The sequence below is a fragment of the Tachysurus vachellii genome, chromosome 10, assembly GCF_030014155.1.
Source record: "Tachysurus vachellii isolate PV-2020 chromosome 10, HZAU_Pvac_v1, whole genome shotgun sequence".
Classification (NCBI taxonomy): Eukaryota; Metazoa; Chordata; class Actinopteri; order Siluriformes; family Bagridae; genus Tachysurus; species Tachysurus vachellii.
This window is the reverse complement of record NC_083469.1, coordinates 14,208,517-14,230,771: the sequence shown is the minus strand read 5'-3', so window position 1 is coordinate 14,230,771 and position 22,255 is coordinate 14,208,517. Positions and strand designations below refer to the sequence as shown.

At 39.6% G+C, this 22,255-nt stretch overlaps 1 protein-coding gene across 5 annotated transcripts; it reads right to left on the bottom strand.

The window, feature by feature from the left end:
* Positions 1-1,011: 1,011 nt before the first annotated feature.
* On the bottom strand, positions 1,012-21,294 carry aspg (asparaginase homolog (S. cerevisiae)). 5 transcript variants are annotated; one of them, XM_060879691.1, is made up of 19 exons: positions 20,949-21,294; positions 18,135-18,264; positions 13,363-13,474; positions 12,382-12,507; positions 12,148-12,231; positions 11,552-11,678; positions 11,316-11,428; positions 9,834-10,019; positions 9,579-9,692; positions 9,166-9,285; positions 8,919-9,014; positions 7,074-7,237; positions 4,184-4,270; positions 3,720-3,819; positions 3,239-3,304; positions 3,006-3,029; positions 2,716-2,736; positions 2,573-2,626; positions 1,012-2,084 (listed from the first exon to the last, which is right to left on the bottom strand). In XM_060879691.1, the coding sequence occupies exons 1-18, from the start codon at positions 21,217-21,219 to the stop codon at positions 2,579-2,581; spliced, it is 1,989 nt and encodes a 662-aa protein (XP_060735674.1). In that variant the 5' UTR covers positions 21,220-21,294; the 3' UTR covers positions 1,012-2,084; positions 2,573-2,578. The 5 variants fall into 5 exon arrangements, with proteins under 5 accessions (XP_060735674.1, XP_060735676.1, XP_060735678.1 ...); XM_060879693.1 differs by lacking the exon at positions 2,573-2,626; XM_060879695.1 differs by lacking the exon at positions 3,006-3,029.
* Positions 21,295-22,255: the final 961 nt, after the last annotated feature.

Here is a 22,255-nt window from a genome sequence, read left to right as displayed (position 1 = left end):
ATGTACAGTATGTGGACATCTGATTATCATACCCAGATTTAGTCTCTCCTTGCTCTGCTCTTCAGGGAAGATGAAACTAGTTTTTGTTCATATACTACTACAACTACTTTTGATTATATACTGTATATTATTAGTCATCGATGTATATTGTCCTGTACATGCAAGTTATTTTTTACACCCGTATTCCCATCCAAATCAGAAAAAAAGACCTGGAATAATGAGGCACACATATATTAAAAATATGGGGCCATTCATTCTTATCTAAGTACAATTGTTCTTCCTGTTTTAGTCTTTTACTTTAGGTACATTCAGAACACTGATATCTGCCATAATTTAAGCTACAAACTGCCATGTTTTTGTAAAACTGCGACAAAATACTAAAATGATATGATTTTTTCAATCGTTTTGTCACAAATTGTTCTATACATTACACAAGATCTACTGCTTTCTACTACAAGATCTTTCTTCCAGCTACATATTATATATACCAACACGAAGAGATTACATATTACATATACCGACATGAAGATATTTCTGGCTGCACATTACAGAATACTTGGTAATATACATATCCTGTACATAAAAGAAAAATTATACTTCTATGATTTTAACCCGGTGGTATCTGTAAACTGTTTAATGAATTGAAATGAAAGAGTTGATGAATAGTAAGGAGGGGGATAATATCTGATAATAGAAGTGTAGCTAACATTACAATTGGATGTCAGCAACAACTGTGTATGTGGGCACAGCTCTGGACTTAAGAAATGAAAAAAGAAAGTTATATATAGAAACTATATAGAAAGTTTTATATGATATGTATTTCATACTGTTGTCTTCTAATTTTTTATTTTACACTTTTACTGTGAAACTCCTTTACAAAACAGGTAAAGCAACAAGCTTGCACTTCAAGATATTCCACATTTTAAAACATGACAAGCATGTATATTCATGAGAGAAAGAGTGAGAGATTGTTCAGCCATTAGAAACAATGAATAAACACATTGCAATTAATAAGGATGAAAATGTTTATTTCTGTGTTTGTGCTTATCTAACAGATTTGCCATCATTTCACATTCATATAATAACAACAAACACAGACATATTTTCTCAGCTTTTGGATATTACCTGAGTCATACTACATGCTTGTGCATCTTTAAGACATACTGAACTGCATGCTGAGGTGAATTGCAAAGAGACAAAATATTGCACAACTCTTTTGTGCCAGTTCACATAAGCAGATGGTGAATTAGCAAAAAGCCAAACCAATGTTGGCTAGTGCAAATCACAACACTCTCTTTCCACTTCCTGACCACCTAATGAGATGATAAACAAACCTGATTACACCAGATATGGTTTAACAGTATATTTGAATTGGAACCGTTCCCAAACATGGCCTTCTCTAGTTCTCAAACACTTTCTAAAATGTACAATACATATTGTAGCACTCCCTGTCAAAGGAAGACTCTTAGAACATAACACTTTATTACTTTCTAATACTGATGCGACATCAACACTTAATTAATATTGCTCAGTAACATAAAAGGACATTCACTAATGATAACTGAACATTTATACAAGCACAGTTGTTTGTTTAGTTATGTATACATACAGTCCACAGGGAAAATAAATGGCTTATTCTCTAATGAAAAGGATTCAAATTGTATTGACACAAGATCAAATTATCTATTTAAAAAACAGGATTAAAGGAAGGATGGATAAAGCCAGTTTTATGCTCTGATCAAAAAACATTAATACTAATACCTTGAACATTTCCAGAAGCCAGTACTGTTTACTGATCTTGTATTATGTGACCAATGTGCTATTATACTATAATCCTAATGAGCAAAATTAAAAACTTAAAAACGTCTTCTCAAGATGATTTCGTTACGCTGCCACCTTTAGTTGACTCGTTTATAAAGTAAATCAGCTTTGTGAAACTATCTGCTGTAATAACACTACAAATACATTGAATGAAAAGCAACACAGGGACGGATGCTTGTGCGATTGTCAAAGGGAAGCATGCTTGTGCGATTGTCTCCTTAGGATTTCTGTGGACAAGCTGAAAACTCGATGAATTCACCATTCTGGAAAAAATTATCAAAAAAATGAAAAAATCAAAAAAAGGTTTTGACTTCTAAATGTATAATATGAAATATATTTTCCATAGAGAATTAAAATATAAAATTAAATTCAAATATAAATTTTGCACTTTAATAAGTTACCTCCAGATCATATTTAATTTAAACAATGGACATCATTTACCCATGTATTTGCAAGGGGAAAATTATATCCTCATACCCTTATAATTGCAAACAATGGCATATAATAAGCAAATTAGCAATAATTGGTAAGGTCACAATTAAAAGAACGCAAGTGCAGTGACACACAGGTTGAAATGTGTGTATAAAGCATTTGAAACTTTCGATAAACTAAGGTTAGGATATCTGAAGCTTTTATTTACAGAACAACAATTTATTTAGAGAAGAAAGATTAAAGAGCTGAGAACAAAAAACGTTTATGCTAGCTACATATATTACAGCCTCAGACATTTCAGTACGGTAGAACAACAAACCAGGCACTAAAAGTAGGTGTGGGTGGACTGATTCCCTCCACGTTGCATGCGGAGCTATAAATACAAGCAAAAACCAGACTCTAAATATATGAACTCGTAATATTGTGGCTTTAAATAAGCAACACCAATCATAAGGAATTTACCTCTTCGATTTCATCAAAAACCTGAAATGTAAAGAATATTTATTGATATCTGGAAGAAACAATTAATCAATGCAGAAAACAGTACATGCTACAAAACTGTGAGATGACAACACACATTTTGCTCAGAAGACAGACAAAAGGATGACAATTCACACAGATCAGGGTGAAACTGGAACTGATTGTCTGATTGTTTAATGCCTCAAGACATTTCCCATAATCAGAACACTGCAAATGGATGAAAACCTTTAAAGGTATTCAGGAATGAAATGGAATGGAAAAGAAATGTTCACCTCAAAACCTTCATCTGTCTGATGCTGTGTTATGCAACAAAAAGGAATACACAACAAAAATCAGATTGCTTTAGCATTCATTTGAACTTTGTTTTAATCTGTCTGAAATTGTCTGTGTAATTCAAATCAAGATGATTTCAGTTTGTGTGTGTGTGTGTGTGTGTGTGTGTGTGTGTGTGTGTGTGTGTGTGTGTGCGTGTGTGTGTGTGTGTGTGTGTGTGTAAAACAATTACCTGAGCTCGGTACTGTGCAGCTCGTTGAAGATACTGCACAGCTTCCTCATTGCCAAACTGCATGGCCTGCATGAGAAAGACAGAGGCTGAGTTATACTGAACATCTAGAGCGGTACGAGACAGAAGTAAGGGCTAATTGTTTTATGTCTTACAAAGTTCTAGAGCTAAACACAGACACTAAAATAAAGAGGCTAAGGGGGAAGTGGTGGGAAGCTCAGTGTTTAAGGTGTTGGACTGTTGCTTGAAAGGTTGAGAGTTTGAATCCCAGGGCCACCAAGCTGCTACTACCAGGCCCCTGAGCAAGGCCCCCAATCCTCAATTGCTCTGCTGTATAAATGAGATAAATGCAAGTCGCTCTGGATTTATGCCATAAATATAAGCTACTATTTTTTGTTATCGTTGACTGTATTGACATTGACATCCCATGCCACAAACAGTGAACTCTGTATGAGTCATGATAAGGGATGCTAGTTTTACTTACCACCTCTATGGCTATTTGCCCATTATAACTTGGCATAGTTAGATCAGCTCCAGCTAAGTGCCAAAGCTCCAAGCCTTCCAAGTCTGCGTTTGCTGCCAGACTATGATACAGATACACAGACAAATTACCTGTTTTGATAAAACATAGATTCCTAAAAATGCACACAACAGTCCTGTTAACCTGGTGTAAAACTTCATGATATATCATTAAATATTGTTTTATAAATGTGAGAATGTTAATCTGAATTTCTTGCCATTATATGGAAATGTTATATAGTGAAATTGTGAAATAAAAGCATGTTGCGCTTGCATTTGTTTTAAACTTCAAATACCAGGCACATGCTATATCTGCTGTATGCATGTAATGTAGCTAGGGAACTTTCCAAAATCCGAGAAAGCCTTGACGGACTGGACAAACCTGCATGAATGCTACACAAAGGAAGAGTGGGGGTTAGTGTCTGTCACCTGCAAAGCTCAGTTCCAGCACCTTCTATTTCTTCAGGAGAAAAATGGGCTCCTGTTTTTCTCAGTAACTTCACCACGTCTTTGTGTCTATGAGAAAAAAACAGTCAAGGAAAACATTAGAGAGTTGCTTGTTGAAACTAGAACTGCTGACGTCTTGCTTGTGAAGCAGCAGCATCTTCTTCTAACTCTCCGAAAGTGTATTGGCATCAAGCAGTACAATTCCATATTGAAGAAAAATCAGTGGGTGAAGCCAGTCTAAAGTTCCATGGATACAATAACATACAATGGCTCCAACTCTAAGTAATAGCAATGTAATGAATCCTCAATTCGTTAGGAAATCAATAGGAAATGTTCCTTTATTGAATCGGAACTGTGGAAAGATTGTTCGATTATGTTTGATTAACCCCTGCTCTTAGCGACTGTTGGCACGAGAGTTTAGTGTCTGATACTAGAGCACAGAGGTGACTTCAATGGTGCAGACAGGCTGGGACAAGTCGAGACATCACACCACAAACAAACATACCACAGACGACAACTAAAAAGAATAGCGACGACTGTATCCCTGAATGACAGTAGTTCGTTAAGATGGTCGCCATTATCGATGTAGAACTAAAAAAAAACAAGGATCTAAGATCTAAAGGATCTAAAACATCTCATTATACTGAAATGAAACCTGTACTTCTCCAAACAGGTCTAAATAAACTTTTAGCTTGGAAATTTTGATGTTGCTCACATAATAATAGGTGTGTTCTTCCACTAATCTATTTCTGGGCTACAGTTTGGCCCTACCCAGCTGTATATGTTTTCTTTTAATTCACTCACAGAACTAGTGGCTGTTGCATATCCGGTTAGTCCTACCTCTGCTAGTCATAGTATCTGTCAGTCATGAAGAGAACAGCAGGTAGGGCTGGTTTATTTTACACACCTTTTAGTAATCTACTTTTCTCTTCCTTATAGCAACATGACACCTTCAGTTACTGTTGTAGGGGCAAAAAAACAAGAAGCCAAGCGCCTTCAAATGAATCGCTTTAAAATATTTCTAAAGCCCGTAATTGCCTCTTACTGCTGATCTTTCAGTTTAGAGCATCGATGCAAATGCAAAGCTTTGTGGATGCCTATAAAAGAAAACCTAGTGACCTTGCCCAGGAAGAAGATGCAACAAGAAACAGCGGTGTTTCTCCTCAAAAGAAAAAACACAAAGGATGGCGATACTGCTTCTTACTGAGATCTGAACCACTCCCTCAGGAATGAAAACGTGCCCAAGGTCTCAGAACACCGAGGAAATATAACAGCGGGAGTAAAAATAAGCACCAGTGACTGACTGTCTCATGCTCACTCTAATTAAATGATAATTGTTGTCAAGGCCTTTAAGGAGTCTCTCTAATTCCTGCACACACATACACACATACATGCACACACACTTTTACTCCCTGCTGTGTACAACTGTAATTTAGTTACAACCCCTCCCTTCTACCTCCTTTAATGAGGCTGATATCTCATCCTGGTTTGTTTGTATGTAACGTCCCCACAGAGAGAGATGTAGAGAGACTATTGATAGCCTGTGTAACATTGGAGAAAATGAAGAGGGAAGAAACTCTGTCCTAGTTTCTTGAGCCGAGCCATAATCTGGTGCGCTCAACAGACCGTACGATGATCATTAGGATTGTGTGCAATTAGGCCAGCCGTATGTCTAACATTTATGTTTGAGGGAGTTTGTAAGAGAAGCGCACAGCGAGATTGTTGCTCATGAAAAACAGACGGCTGAACAGATCTAAAGGCACCTTAGAAGCAAGACAGCCTCCAGCCTAATAGATTCACAAACTCTCCATCTGAATGCATATCAGTGCCAAAAAGCAAGTCAGACAACAAAACATTCCCTTTTTCTAATTGTGATGACTTCATTAATTCATTCATCATCAGTAGGCTTGTGCTGGAGCCGGATCCAATGCCACGAACCCTGGGCTTGAGTCAGGAACTTGGCTGAGACACATGTTTACTGCAATTACATAAATGTCCTTGAGTTGTCACAGAGTCACAGAGTGCAGTAACCTTTGCATTATAAAGCAAACATAGAACCTTAGATGAACTTGAAATACACTTGTTTACTGGAACAAAACTGTTCACTGTTAAACAAGCTGAAACCATAAGGGTTCCCTGACACTGTTCTAAGGTAAATCGGAAATACGGTATGTGATAACAGACCTGCAAAACGAGACACCAACGGACTCTCACCCACCCACTAAGAATCAAAGCTTTCTTTCAGGAACCTGTGTGACAACACATACTGTCAGATGCATACAAATGTTCAGTAAACATGGTGAAAACCTTCAATTGTCTACACGCAATCCATGTACACGTCTTCACATTCACGCATTTTATATAACATATACAGAGCTATAGGCAGCTCAATAATTATTGTCACCCTTGGTTTCAACGGGTAAAAAGAAATTTCACCTTCAAATGAACTAAAGAATAGCATACCATCAGTGAGTCCTGTGATGCTTGATGAGATTGAGAGACTCCCCAATACCGAATCTCTTCAGATTTTCCAGTGGCTGGGATCCTTCCTTCTGAACTCTTTAGTTCAAAGTACAGGTTTTCAATGGGGTTTAGAACAGGGACTAGGATAATTATTTTAAAAACCTCTCACTTTTACTCTCACTTAAACAATTTCGTGTAGATTTAGATCTTTTGCAAACACAGCCAGAATTTCCTTTAAATTCTCAAACATTATATATTTAGGAAGTTTGAAAGTTATTAACTTTCTCTTGTTGGCTTTCAGAGATAGATTAAGCTAATGAACCAAAGGCATTTTTATAACCTTTTTACTCTTCTTTACCAAGGGCACCAACATTTATGGAGTGGGGTGCACCATGTAAGATCATCTTACCTGAAACGAACAGCATTTCGAAGAGGCGTGTTCCCATAGCGATCTTTGGCATATACGGTGGCTCCCAGGCTCAGTAAATACTGCACTAATTTGAGGTGGCCCTCACAGGCTGCGATATGGAGAGGAGTCCGACCATCGTAGTCTTCCATGCTCAAGTTTGCTCCCTGTAGAAAGAGCATTCACACAGTCCAGAAAATCACAAGCACAAGTGTCAGTTGTGTTAATTATGCCAGTTTGTATAAAGTTGAGTGCTTTTGGAGAAGTGTGTTAATAGTCAAAGAAATTATATATCTGATGCTGATATAAACATGGACTCTAGATTTTTTCTGTTCAGAATTCTCTTTTGTTTCCATTAATTCCTGTGTGGTTTTTTTTGGCTATTGTTTTCTTTTTCCCTCTTGTTACCTAAACTAGCTCAAGGACAGTATTTTCAATGTTTAGGTGTTGTGATGTTGAAAATGTATCTTCAAAAAATTACCTATGTTAGCGTGCATTAGGCATCAAGTTTAAAAAAAACTTAATATCTGTGGAACCTCCAATTATTAAACATCTTAATGAAGTACACTAAAATAAATGAATCACACGAATCATAAACACTGTATTCTCTTCTGTATTCCTGATAAAATTGTAGTTTATTTACAGTATAATTGGTGGTTCTGTGGGGCATTGTGCTAGCATGGTTTTGATCCACCTTTGTCATTTAAAGGAAAACGCCACTGCAAATCAATACAAAGTTATTCTGACAGCTCACCATTATCCTACGATGAAGCACTGCTATCCTCATGGTGCTGAAGCCTTCCTCATCCACAGGACACAAGGGTTCACTGAATAGTTTGATAAGTGTGAAAATGATGTAAATCATATACTACGGCCTTCACAGTCACCAAATTTCAACAACTGAACACTTTGGGAGATGTTGACAGATGTGTTAGACAGAGCTCTCCACCACCATCATCATCACAACAACTGAGAAAATATCCTTAGGAAGAATGACGTTCATCATTCCAGTATAGTTCCACAGACTTTTATGATCATTGATGCCAAGATGCCCTAAAGCTGGTGGGGTCTCATCCGTTCATGCAGTAGAAAACTGGATTTTGTTGCAAAGCAGTCACTGTTCAGTTCAGCCCTAAGGTAAAACTCAAAGTGCCACTTGTTACCTTGATCGCTTACTCTGAAAATGCTAAATTCAATTGCATAAGTGCAGCTGTATGGTGAGCAAGGTTATCAGTGGCAGGCCTTTACAAACATGGCTTGGATGCCATCTCCTCAGTGCATTAGTGGCCTTATCTCAAAATGACCTCTACCTAGACAAGACAAAAACATGATTGTTTTCCTCTCTTCTCTTTAATCCAGGGAAGCATGAGAGCAGTATCCTTCCCCTTAAAGATAACACAGCTACTACTTCACTCCTTGATGTAAAATTTGCTTAGATATACTTTATGTTCAACTGCATAAATGGCTATTATCAATGGTGGGTGCATAATTTGGAAATATTTTGTGTAGAAGAACACAGTCAGAAAAAGATGAAGCGTGTTAAAAATCAAACACAATTCCAGCACATTTAGTGCATCCACTGCAATGAACTTCAGAGGAAGTGCCCCTTTTTTTGCGTGCATGTGTGTTGGTCTAAAACAGGTGTGAAAACTGGTCTAAAAACTGGTCTCGGTAGTTGAGTAAAGACATGAGAATGCTTCGAGGAAATGGTGACAGGGCAGAGCCATTCCATTCCTGACTGCAGCCTGATGTGCTTGATAAACACAGTCTGAATCTTCATAAAGTGAAGATAAGCTCAGCTCAGAGATTCAGAGATGAGCTCTTTGATACCATGCCACAGAGTCTTACCATCTCTTTAATTGCCTCCAGCGCCTCAACATCGCCAATCTTAGCAGCAGCGCAGGCTAATGTGGGAGTCAGGGCATCACGGATAGCTTCCAGCTCCTGAAAACAACAATGTTTACTACAATCAAAAATCATTTACTACAATCAAAGTCATTCATCAGTGCAAAACTAGAGAATATGATCCCAAGGCACCAAATATATGGCTGAAACCTTCCGGGAATGAAATGTGAAAAGAATCTGGTTCCCGCACCTCTTTACAGCTGATGCTGAGGGATTTAGCAATGACTTGAATGAAGCGACTGTCACTGAGTGTCAGCTTGGCCCCCTTCAAGTGAGCGATCATTTCACCACGAAGATTTCGGCTCAACATCTACATGCCAAAAACAGAGAATGTATACGCCGCATAGAAAAAACAGGTAATCAATGCCACATGAATTACTATCAAAACATCCACATGAGAGATTTCTGCCAGATCACCTATCATACATCCTAGACAAGATTATTAAATGTAAGCACCCATAATGTAATGACAGGTGAACTTTGAAGAGTTGGAATAAAACTGTTTGGGGCCTGGTTTCCCTGAGCTCTGTGTATTATTAGTGATTCAACATGAAATGGTTCTCATTATCTACATATCGGGTTATAGTGTAATGTCCACAGTACCTTCTTTTTCTCTTGAGTCGTTAGGTCTTTCCTGGCCAGTACATAGGAGAGTTTAGACAAAGCAGCTTCTGGAGTCATATCACCCCCAGGCACCAATCCAGCATCACTCAGGGCCTATGAAACAATATAGTGGAAATATAGACCAATTAAAACACAAATAAATAATTAAAATACTATTAAAGCAGTTGAGCGCAATATAGAATGGTGTTGCTTTAGGACTTTATTACACAGGATCATGTGCACCCGCATACACACCTTCCCAGTGGCGTATGATGTGGTGACAGAGCCTCGCAGGCACTGGGTGCAGTTGACCATGATAACTCCTCTTTCTGTAGCTTTACGAAACTCTTCCAGCAGGTCTGCACGGTTATCTGGGGCATTACCGCTGCCATAGGTCTCCAGGACAATCCCCTCCATGGGTGGCTGCAGAAAAGCTCGAACCTGGTCAAACAAGCAATTGGGCACACTGATATTCGTCCACTTACTTATGGTCAAATGAAACAGGTCATGTGATAGTTAAGTTCATCTGTAGGTACAATAACAAAGATACTCTATTAAGCTTAGCTAAGCTTAGTTATCAGCAATGTTTCAAACCACCAACCTCACTGACAAATGTTGTGAGCACAGTGTGTTAATTTTGCCCTCTGCTGTAATGGGTCCCATAGGGAGCGACACAATCACTCCGCCACACTGCCACACTTAAGAGCCTGTTTGGCCCAATAGTCCCAGAGAGAGGGGAATTAACGATGCTGGAGATTGAATTAAAATCTTGTCAACCCCCACTCCACTGTAGCACATCTGGAGTATCTTCTAACCACCTGACCAGCCAAGGACGGCTATCACACCGACACAAAATCCCTCCTTACCTGTGAACTGCAGTTCAATCTCACAGCTTAGCATACCAAAGCAAGAGAAGATTTTGCAAAATAAATAAATAAATAAAGTGGTAGTAAAATGTAGTGGTACAACAAACAGGAGTAGAAAATTAGTAGTTAAAATTAACTTAAGAACATACAATTCTGAAAAATAAAATAAATAATAGCATACACAGAAATTATACATCTGGTTTGTTTTATTGCTAAAACCAGTATAGTCTGAATTCATAACTTCCTACAGTATGACAATCATCCTGCATAAATTTTATTAATATTTCAATAATCTGCAATGTCTACAACATCCATTCACCCTCATTTCCATAACAGTCCTGACTCCAACCTTTGCTTCTGTAGGTAAAGGGACAACTATCTACATGAAGATGAGAAGGAATCGTATAAAATCTACACCATATAGGGACCTGGAATAAAGAAGCCCCAAGGCCATAAAAGCTGATAAAAAAGCTGTCGATGCGTAGCGTGGCAAAAGAGCCAGATTGAGGTAGTAAATATGTGCTCCTTCCCCCCTCTCCTCTCTTCATGAGAGCTGGAGTGTAAGTGCGAGCACGAATGCCAACTCCTCACTCCTTTGTGAAGAATTAGACATGCCTCATAACTCTGTCTTATTACTTAGCTATCAACACTGGTCACAGGCAAGTGAATCTGTCATACTGCATATCTCATTGTATAGTGAAGAACATGAGATTTTACAACGAAATTAGACAAATCATGCAGCTGGGTTGCAAGTCAGCTACACAAGAACGAGGCACGAATGCAGTAATGTACTTTTTATAATACAGTTGGTTAAGGTCATGAGAAAGACATGGATGTGCGACATCAGTACTCAAGTGGAACATCATCTTACAGTGTCAGCAGTGATCCCCGGGAATAAACGCAGGAGGCCAACGTTGCGGTTCATCTGTGTGTTGACCCTGAACTTTGCTGTTGTGTTTGCCCTCCACACCGTGTCCCAATTTACTGCAGAGAGGAAAGATATATAAAAAAAAATCTAGCAGAAAACTGAAGGCAGAGATCAAATGATCAGAAATCAAGTGACATTTGCTTTCTGTGTGAGGGGTTAAGTGAATCAGATCAAATTACTTTTGATATCAACTTCGGCATTGGCTAATGGAGCCAGGTTGGGGGAGTTAAAGGCATCAAAACTCCCAGCATCCACTTTGGTAACACGATTACCTCGGAACAGCTTATGATGGAAGTAGAGGCACACCTGTGTGGAAAGAATGGGAAGAACCTTTTCATTTTGTTCAATGCCTCAATCTATGTGTCATACCGCAAATGTGGATCAAGAGGACACTGGCAAGTAAGTTTGCAGGACTAGATTCAGAGTGACTTCTTTGCCACACTGCATCAGAAGATGAACTGATCCGACTTGTTGAACCGGTCGCACGTGGGTGGTGGTGACTCAGTGCACACCAGTTTCTTTTAACAATAGAAATAACACACTGAGGAACTCCATATGAATAAGAAACAGCCACCGACACCACACAAAGATCAAAATGAACTTCTGCGATTTGCACTTAGTACTTGAAATACTGAGCAGAGTTAATGTTTTTAACATCTAAAACAGATTTTTGACTTTATACATCAAAAATCTATGCTTTGTGATAAAAGCAGTTTTATGGCTTGATTATCCAGCTATGGCTTGTGTATGCCAAAGCAAAGGAGTCCTTGCTCACCTCAGGGATGACAAACTGCCCTGCGATCAGCAGCGCCCCCAACAGGTTGTCTCTCCCATCGTTCCTCATTTCATAGATTGGTACCTGCCAGACACAACAAGGTCACAGAGGCAAAATCATGTATTTTACCATACGATAACATATTACTGTGAACAACAGAGTAGCTATAAAAACTCTCATCGCCAAAGCACTGTGTTTGAGTGTGTGTGTGTGTGTGTGTGTGTGTGTGTGTACCTGAGAGCCAGTGAGAATGACAGGTTTGCCCAGGTGTTCACACATAAAGGACAGAGCTGAGGCCGTGTAGGCCATAGTGTCAGTACCATGCAGAATGACAAAGCCATCATATTTCTCATAGTGTTTCTGAGGATAACATGGAGAAAGTTTATCGGGCTTAAACATCTGGTTTAATAATCAGTTGTTTATCTTAAAGCATGTTATACATGACTCAGCTTTTTTCAGGTCTGATCCGAGCCACTCTTGTGCACGATGTCACTGAGGTGTAACACGGTGTATTTTTGATGGAACAGGTAAAAATAATAGAATTTCATCTGTCATTCAGTTCATACTATTGTTCATGACAACCAATAATTTTTACTCTCTTTTAGCTCATCTTTCTTCTGCTTGTAACCCTGCGGCAGGGGTTTTTATCTAGTAGACTATAATCTGGATATGAAGTCAGCAATGTATTTTATCAAGCCAAGCCATGTACATGGGAAATTATTGGGGAATAAAAATAAAGCCATAATTCAGTAACTCGGGTATTGCTGCAGATACTCTGGTGTAATTTATTCCCTCACATTCATTTATGTGAATAATTAAGCTGAAGGCAGTTTATCAGACCAGATACAAACTACAGGGTCGGACACATTAGGTGAGAAAGAGAACAGATTTTACTGACTAGATTTCTTATTTTATTTACATCATCTCTTCTACGCCAAAAGTCTTATCAGCCTTAACTGTTAAGCAATAAAAGATAAATGTTTTCTCCATCATGATAGTTCCTTAATTGGACCTGTGACTGTTTATGTTTTTAAATTAATTTGTTACTCGATAAGTTTTAGATTCTATATTTTAAATTCTCTTAACTATGTACGGCACTTTAGTCAGTGTTTGTTTAAATCTGCTTTGATTTCATGTTTTCTTACAAGTTGTGCTGCTGTATGGTGAGTACTGTAGATGTTTTGATTCTGTAACTTTGCAGAATAAAAAAAGTACCTCAATGTCTTTTCCAATAGTGGCCCAGTCATCGGTTGTCATGTTGCAGGAGTCCAGCAGCGGAGAATACTCTATAACAGTATACACTATTCTTTTGTTCTGTTTGGAAAGGCTGTATTCAAATGGAGAAAAACACAAAATTAGATTTTCAGATTACAATAAACACTAAATTTACACAACTCACACAATTCACTAAAACACACAGAGAATAACAAGCTTGGCAAAGCAGCACACTTTAACCGGAGCAAATGGTTTATGTGAGCAAAGCTTAACAAGCTCAGTTAAGCCAATGAGGCAATTAAAACGTCTCAATTTGCAAAAACACTTTGATAATGATTCTCATACTCTGTTTATATAAAGCCGCTCTTTAGGAAAACCGCTAAGTTTGGCCCGTGTTCGGTTTTTCTATACAATTATAAGGGAGAAAAGGACCTAAAGTGGGTGGCTCGAGGGCACGTTCTGAATGTGAAACCCAAAAAATTTATTTCAGTGGCCTTCTGGTTGATCAGCATGGAGCCTCAAAGTCCTCAATTATTTGGGTTTGTGTGCAAAGTAGCAGACATAAGCAAACAGTCAAGTGTAAATAGGCAAGTGTTTGTTGAGGTAGCTGAGGGGCAAACTACCCCTCATAATGGGGCGTATTCATCTTACCATGACCCCAATGTCCTAATTAAAAGGGGGTACATCACCCTAAAGCCCACATTTATATTAATATAGCCCTTAAGTGGTGTTAGATTGATCGAGGCATGTTTGAGTGCACAGATGAGCTGTCAGAGGAGTGTGAATGTCTACAGCTTGATGAAAAGACGCTTCTTAATCTTTCCTTTTCATAAGTACCCCTTGTTCCAATGGCACTCCACCTTCTTATACAGAAAAGGAGAGAGGCGCAGCTCAAATCTTGTTCAGCAGCTCAATGGAACAGCAGGGGAGGGAGATAACACACACACACACTCACAGACACACACTCACGCACTAGCGCACACACTCGCGCGCACACACACTCGCGCGCACACACACACACTAGCGCACACACGCACTAGCGCACACACGCACTCGCGCACACACACGCACTCGCGCACACACGCACTCGCACACACACGCACACTCGCACACACACACACACTCACACACACACACTCGCACACACACACTCGCACACACACACTCGCACACACACACTCGCACACACACACTCGCACACACACACATACACACACTCGCACACACACACATACAGTACATGCACTCGCGCACACACACACACTCGCGCACACACTCGCACTAGCGCACACGCACTCGCGCACACACACTCGCGCACACACACACACTCGCACACACACACACACACTCGCACACACACACACACACTCGCACTCGCACACACACACTCGCACACACGCACGCACACACTCACACACACGCACACTCGCACACACACACACACACACACACACACTCGCACTCGCACACACACACTCGCACACACGCACGCACACACTCACACACACGCACACACACACTCGCACACACACACGCACGCACACGCACGCACACACACGCACACACACGCACACACACGCACACACATACACACACTCGCACACACACACACATACAGTACATGCACTCACGCACACACACACACTCGCACACACACACACTCGCGCGCGCACACACACACTCACTCACACACACACTCACAAACATTCGCACAAGCACACACACTCGCACACACACAAACACACACACAAAATCCTCCCAGCCTTCCTTCCTTTTTCCAACAGCCCTCAGATGAGCCAAGTCTCGGTTAGTGCTTTAATTATCCTCCGCGCACAAGAACAGCCCCAAATGTATGTTGTTGACATTCCTAAAGGATGGATGCTGCAGAAAAAAGAGTGTATTAAAACTGCCAATTATTCATTTAGCTAACAATGCTGGCAAGGGCCCTGTGGGGAGGGGTGAAATTAACATTTTTTCAAGCTGAGCCGGAGGCAGGAGATTTGCACAAGATGAAACGAGTGATGAAAAAAAGAAAGAGAACAAACTAAACCACACTTTTTTTTCTTGAGCATTGTTCACAGTTAATAAACCAAACATATAACCATTTTCTATAATGTGTTTGTAGTGTATCATGTTGTTTAATGCTGTTACATCAACTCTTATTCTTTACAGCATACACACTGCCTCATAGTAATAGTAATTAGTCTTTTATTCCATAATGGCCACTTTTTACCAAATACATTGTAATCAAATGACAACAGAACACTATTTTCCATCCTTTTTCTAGGTTTTAGCCATTTACATATCATCGTAGAACCACATAAGAAGTTGAGAACACGGCTCATAATTGCAAAATCCTACCTGAACAAACTGCTAATATGAACACTGACACACAAATGCATTTATATGGCAAGACACAACAGATGGTGAGTATTCGAGTGTGCAATGCTTACTATTATAAACAAAACTGAGACTGCCCATGTTCCTGAGGTGGTAGGTTTATCTTTAATACCTTTAGTATATTTCTTTCACCTGGAAATAAATAATACATAGTGGACATTTGAAAAAGATTTAAGGTCTATCTCTGTAATTTTCTTCAAAGCAACATTATAACCACACACCATATAGACTTTTCAGGGTAAAAAAAAAGACTAAAGGCTAAAATAGTGTATGTTTGTGGGCAACTTCACAGTGACAAGTGTCACTGTTTTTTAAGCAGTAATTTGAGATGTTATTATCTGATACATAATCCTTAAAATAACATCTACTTGACTCACACAGAAATGTTAAGCAGGGAGAGGAGATCAAATGGCCCTGTGACTTTGTGACGTGTATGTGTGTATGTGTGTGTGTGTGTGTGTACATGTGTAAATATATATGACCAAACCTGCACATCTCTGTATACTTGGACACCAGGCGTGACACCCCACTAGCTTAATCTCTGTGCAACCCTATGAAAAGCCTCTAAGCTTTGGGAAATACGGAGGAGTATCTGGTCCCCATGTGCTCTCCTGATACCAGACACCACACCAATAAGCCCAGCAAGACTCCATGCAAACACATCGAGAGATCAAACATGCTTAGGTCACAGCTCAGACTATGGCTCCGTGCTATCCGCCAGCACAGGCTAACTGGGTCGGACCCCCTGATGCTGAAGCACATGGCGTGATTTTTGAAGCTTAACTTGAGCTGCAGCTGTACACAAATCCGCCAGATGTCATAGATGTGTGAGGTTTATGTATAAGCTGAGGAACTACAAGGGTCCTCTTGTTGTAACATTTGAAAATAAGGATCATTGTAAGAGATTACATAATCTCCCTCTAACACCCTGATTCTTCATCACTACTGAATGAGCTGGTACTTATGGTTAATGAAGTAAAGTGTAATAAAACACTGCTTTGTGAGTAGAACAAAATGCATAATATCTCACTGTTCCAGGACAAATAGCATTTTCAGGCAGCTATACTTTAAAGAAACTAAATTCAGCTACATTGAAAGTATACTCTTAAACATATTGATAAATAATGGTCTAAAGACACTGATTTTGGTTTATATAACCATATGAAGTAGCTAATACTCGTGTTTCTACAGAGACAGACAGTAAGCAAATCAAACTAATGATTTACATACACATGCGCACACACACGCGCGCACACACACACACACAATGCAAAAACATGATTCTACCAGTACTACAGGACCATTGAGATAGTTCATCAGCATGTTGAGTTGGCATCCTGTCAAAACAACACTGTAGCGGCTATCTTACATTGTAAAAGGCCGCTGAGAGGCTGAAGCAGGAACTCAATGCATTTGCGACGCATATGAAGAATCCGTGAGGCAAACAGGTGTTAATAGTCCCTTCTTTATTGCACAGACAGATATTTCTTCTTTCAAAAGTTGTGTATGAGTATATGTATATGGTCAACAAAGAATACATCGTCCTGACTCACCCCCTCTCTCTACCACCCTAAGTGAACAGGTGACTAATATTCCTATTCCCCAGGTAATCCCGTGACCCTCCACCATGATCACGTGACATTAATTTAATTTAACTCTTTCATGTCCCTTTCAAACACAATCAGGTTTAGACTGAGGATCTCAAGAGGACTTGGAGAAGTGCTTCAAAGTGAAATACACAAACTTACGTACACAGCTCCCTCTGTTGGCCATAATATATAATAAACACTTAAACCTAAAGTTAATCAAATCCAGACATCAGAAAGTCTTATTATTATACACTCACTTGAATAGAAACAACTGTTCTTTTTATGCAGATATCAAATGGTTTAATTACGTGGCAGCATAAATTATGCAGCTCTACAGGTCAAAAGCTTCAGTTCATGTTTCCAACCATGAGATTGCTGAAAATCAACAGAATGAGGAAAAATGTGATGTTACTTTAAATGGTGTGGATTTTGAAGCCAAATGGGTTTGAGTTTTCAACAATAAAAGTATGTACAGTCATAACGAAGGCTTGTATGTAGCTTGTAGTTTCATGTGTCATAAAAACACACGTTGTTCTTTTGTTATGTTTTAGATCTGTCCTAAACATCAACAGGAGCATAATATAACAATTATTCTGTAAGGAGTTATTAGATGTCCACACATGCAGGCGTTTCACTATGATGAAATTCTGGCCAACAATAAATGCAGTTGATATCATTGTTGTGGCCGTTGTTTTTATTACACTTTTACAATTTCAGCTGTATGTTTTCCAACCAAAGACACAGGTCAAAGATCAGTCAGTGCGTATGTGTGTGTGTACTTACGGCAGCACCAGCGTGTTTTCCAGAGGATCGTAGTACTCAAAGAGTCGGGTTTGCAGAGCATATTGTTCGTCATGCAGAGTGGGAAGTTTGCGGAGAGCTTTAACCAGGGCATTTGGTTCAGGACACAGCACTGTAACAGAAATGGCAAAAGCTTCATCATAATAGTAACATCACTCTTAGTATCATGCTAATGAACACTGCAAATGTTTGTTCAACTCACGCTTTTTCAAAACGTGTCTCATGTGTAATACAACATTAATTGTGGTTGGCCTGTTCATACTCAGATCTATTCAAATTACAGTACAGAACACTGTGAAATGTGCATGCTAAAATCATTAGCCCTTGTACTCGGTCACTATTTGGCATTAATTAGCAGTGATTATTTGTTGGTTGCATGAATCCAGTGTACACCTGAACATGCAGATATTCTTGCTTGTTCGATTAGATTTGGAGCAAGAAGGGCGATGGACAGATGTGAATGTTCCTCAAAACATTCCTTTAAATATGCAATCCAAGCACAGCATGAAGCAAAGGCAGTGAGTGGTTTTCACTAGAGATGAGCCGGATACTCGGCTGAAACCAGTATCCGGTACGGATAAAGCACTTCTGCTGAGTACGAGTATTATACGAGTAATAGGTGGTGGAATGAACTTCCCCTAGAGGTCCGGACAGCTGAGTCACTGGATATTTTCAAGCGGCGGTTGAAGACCTACTTATTCAGGAAACACTTCAAATAGCACTTCTTTCCTTATCTTTCGCATTTTTAAAAAAAAAACAAAAAAAAAAACACACCTTTGACACTTTTTCATTGTAACTTTGAACAAATGTTTTAAACTCATGGTATCTTAAGTATGTAACTTAGTGAGCCAGCATTAATGTATTCAATGTTAGAGATTTAAGCACTTATGTACGTCGCTCTGGATAAGGGCGTCTGCCAAATGCTGTAAATGTAAATGTAAATGTAATACGAGTCAATATCTGTGCTCGGATTGAATGAAAATCATCATTGTGTATCTGATTGTGTCAGCGTTCTGTGATAGGCTAGTCACAGCGCCCCTCCCCAACACACATACAGATGTATTGTGTTGCTGTGTCTCGCTCTGCTCACTCACAGTCACACACAGAACAGCTCTCTCTCTCTCCCTCAGTCACTCGGGTTCGCGGGTGTTTTCCGTTAACGTTTAGGGTTTCTTCAGCTTTTTACTTCGGGTTGTAACGTTAATAATACGTACTTACTAACCAGTAGAGTTCTGGTAAATGTGGGTTCGTTCAGACGTGGTGCTTGCTTGGTAGAATGCGACTCGCATTGCGTCTCTGCCTGTCGGAGATTTGTTTTCTTTTTTTAAACCTTCAGCTGTCTCTAACCAGTAACCAGACATTTTTGCTGTATTTCATAAAAACATAAAGGTAGTAAGCCACTGTTATAAATATTACAAATTAATTATTACCAGTTAAAGCCCCGCCCATTTCAAGCCTACTTCCGGGTTAGGCCCCAAACACTCCGAGTACAGATACGGATACGGATAATTCATATGGTTAACAGATACAGATACAGATAATGCTGTACTCGCTCATCCCTAGTTTTCACTGAGGTGTGACTGCATGTGTATGCAAGAAGCTTGCATTTGCAGCTTGGTGGAAGTTTAATCTGAGAGAATCTTGAACAAACCAGTGAGTGAATATACAAGAGGATTTAAAAAGGCAGCTTTTGACCACAACACAGCCTCGGACTAACAAACAAGACTTTTGGTCAATAATTAATAAATTAATAGAAACTAATATTTAATAATGACCTTGAACTCATCAACTAGACTTTTGGTTTACTTGTTGCCATCATCATCTTCAATTTTAGTAATCCTCCCTTCACCCCAAATACTACAATAGTAGTATTACAATAATCAATTCAACATAAATCAAATTATGATTCAGTAAAAAGTAAATAAAGAGAAATGACTGAAATTAGCTGGCTTTACTCAGTGGTATTACACCTGATGCCTGAATCTGAAATGTAGCCCTTTATGAAAAGAAAAGTCATTAAATAAGACTGTAATGGATCAACAGTTAAGGTTCTGGGGTACTGATCAGGAGGTCAGGGTCCAAGCTGCCTCTGTTAGGGAGTGATGCATCATAGCTGACCCTGTCCTCTGACCACGACTTCAGAATCAGAATCAGAATCAGAAAGATCTTTATTGCTACGGCGCCCGGGAAGCAATTGGTATTGCTATTGGTAGATTGATGGAGAGATAGATGAACTCAGAGTTTCTATTACAGCTATCATGACATGGTGAGAGCGAGGAAAAGGGACTTCAGGCCACATGGGTGTGCGAGATATGACAATTGTTTGAGTCACGATTATTCAGAACTGGGCTCTGAACATTCACACACACACTCACTCACACACTCACTCACACACTCACTCACACACTCACACACACACTCACACACACACTCACACACACACACACACTCACACTCACTCACACACACACACACTCACACACACACACACACACTTTACACACACTCACACACACTCGTGCTAACCACTAATCCCTCATGCCTCCATTTAGAAATGTCAGAGAATACTATGTGAGGACAAGCTGAAAGGAGTAGTATATACAAATATTAGGCCTCAGTGATGATGATGATGATGATGATGATGCACAACATCATGTCTTCACCTGTGTCTATGACTTGTGACGTACAGTGTATACACGGGTTTGAAAAAAGACAGCAATACAAACTGCAAGCTCCTTTAACAACATACATGAATAGTGAATAAAAAGCACGAGGCACTTTGTATGTTAACGTTACCGTCATTGTGGTACATCATTCCTATTGTCCCTCCGGTGTTGATGACCAGCACTCGCGCCTCAGCGCTCGGACTCATGTCCAAGGAGTCCACGCTTTGACTAGCGGATATTCTTCTCCTCCGAGAGGCTGCTATTCTGTACAGAGACGACTGCGACTGAAACACGTCCGACTGGTCGAGCTGGGATAAAGTGGTGTGAGATAGAGCCCGTGCCAGTGAAGTCATATCTCCTGGTGAAGGAAGACCTGAGGTGCATTTGCCTGACTCCGCCATAGCTGCTGCTTGCTAACGATTACAGCAGTCAAGGTCTTAACTGAAACGAAGCGAGCGCATGGAATGCCATTGGTGTCATCCTACTACATTCTGATGCCCACACGTATACGCATATTATTGAAAACATTCTCTCTCTTAGTGAACTGCTAAAATTCAGTTTTCACTAGTTCCATATAAATAGGGAAAAACGTTTTCTGAAAACATTGAAGTTTGATTTTATTTCATTTTGTTTTTACACCCCTGTGTGGAAGCACCAGAATATGACACTGTGTTCTTGAGATTTTAGATAAGACCCAGGTAAAGACATGGTATTCAACCTTAAAGCTAATACGTGACGATTATCACACACGCACTTGTCGAGTGAATGTGCAAATTCACTCCCTGGCATTAGATGATATAATAATAAACAGAAATGCCCCGTACGCAAGGTGGCGCTGTTTCACTTGTCACAAGGAAGAAGCAGAAATCTCTTTTCAAGATTTTTGTCGTCACTGTCACGTTTGTCATAAAGCGCTTTGCTTTCAGAAACCAACGAGACCAGCAGCCGTACGTTCGTTTTGCCTCGATGCATCTTCGTCGTGGTATCGACGTGTGCTCGGCGAGACCGTTTTGTGCCTGAGCACCACTGAGTCATGCTTTACTGTAACATCAGCAGCTCCAGGCACGTAAACAAAAGCACCAATCTCATTTTTTTAAAGCAAAGTGTCCAACCCAAAAAACAAGCCTGATGAGTGTTTTTTAAAAATGACGCTATTACGCCTGGCGTTTTACGCACTGGTGTGCACACTCAAATTGGCGCCATTCGATTAGTCACAAGGCGATAAACATTGGCGATAATCGTCCCAGTGTCTAAGCCTTTAAGCATTATTTCCACCTCGTTGTTAGTCCACATGTATGTTGTATGTACAGATCATGTTTGTCTTCTTCTTTTTGCTCACCGCTCTGCTAACCAGGATACTGGCTCTGGAAGATTAACGAATGCATATGAACTGAATATTGAGTCACACATTTTGTGTCACACATTTACATATATATG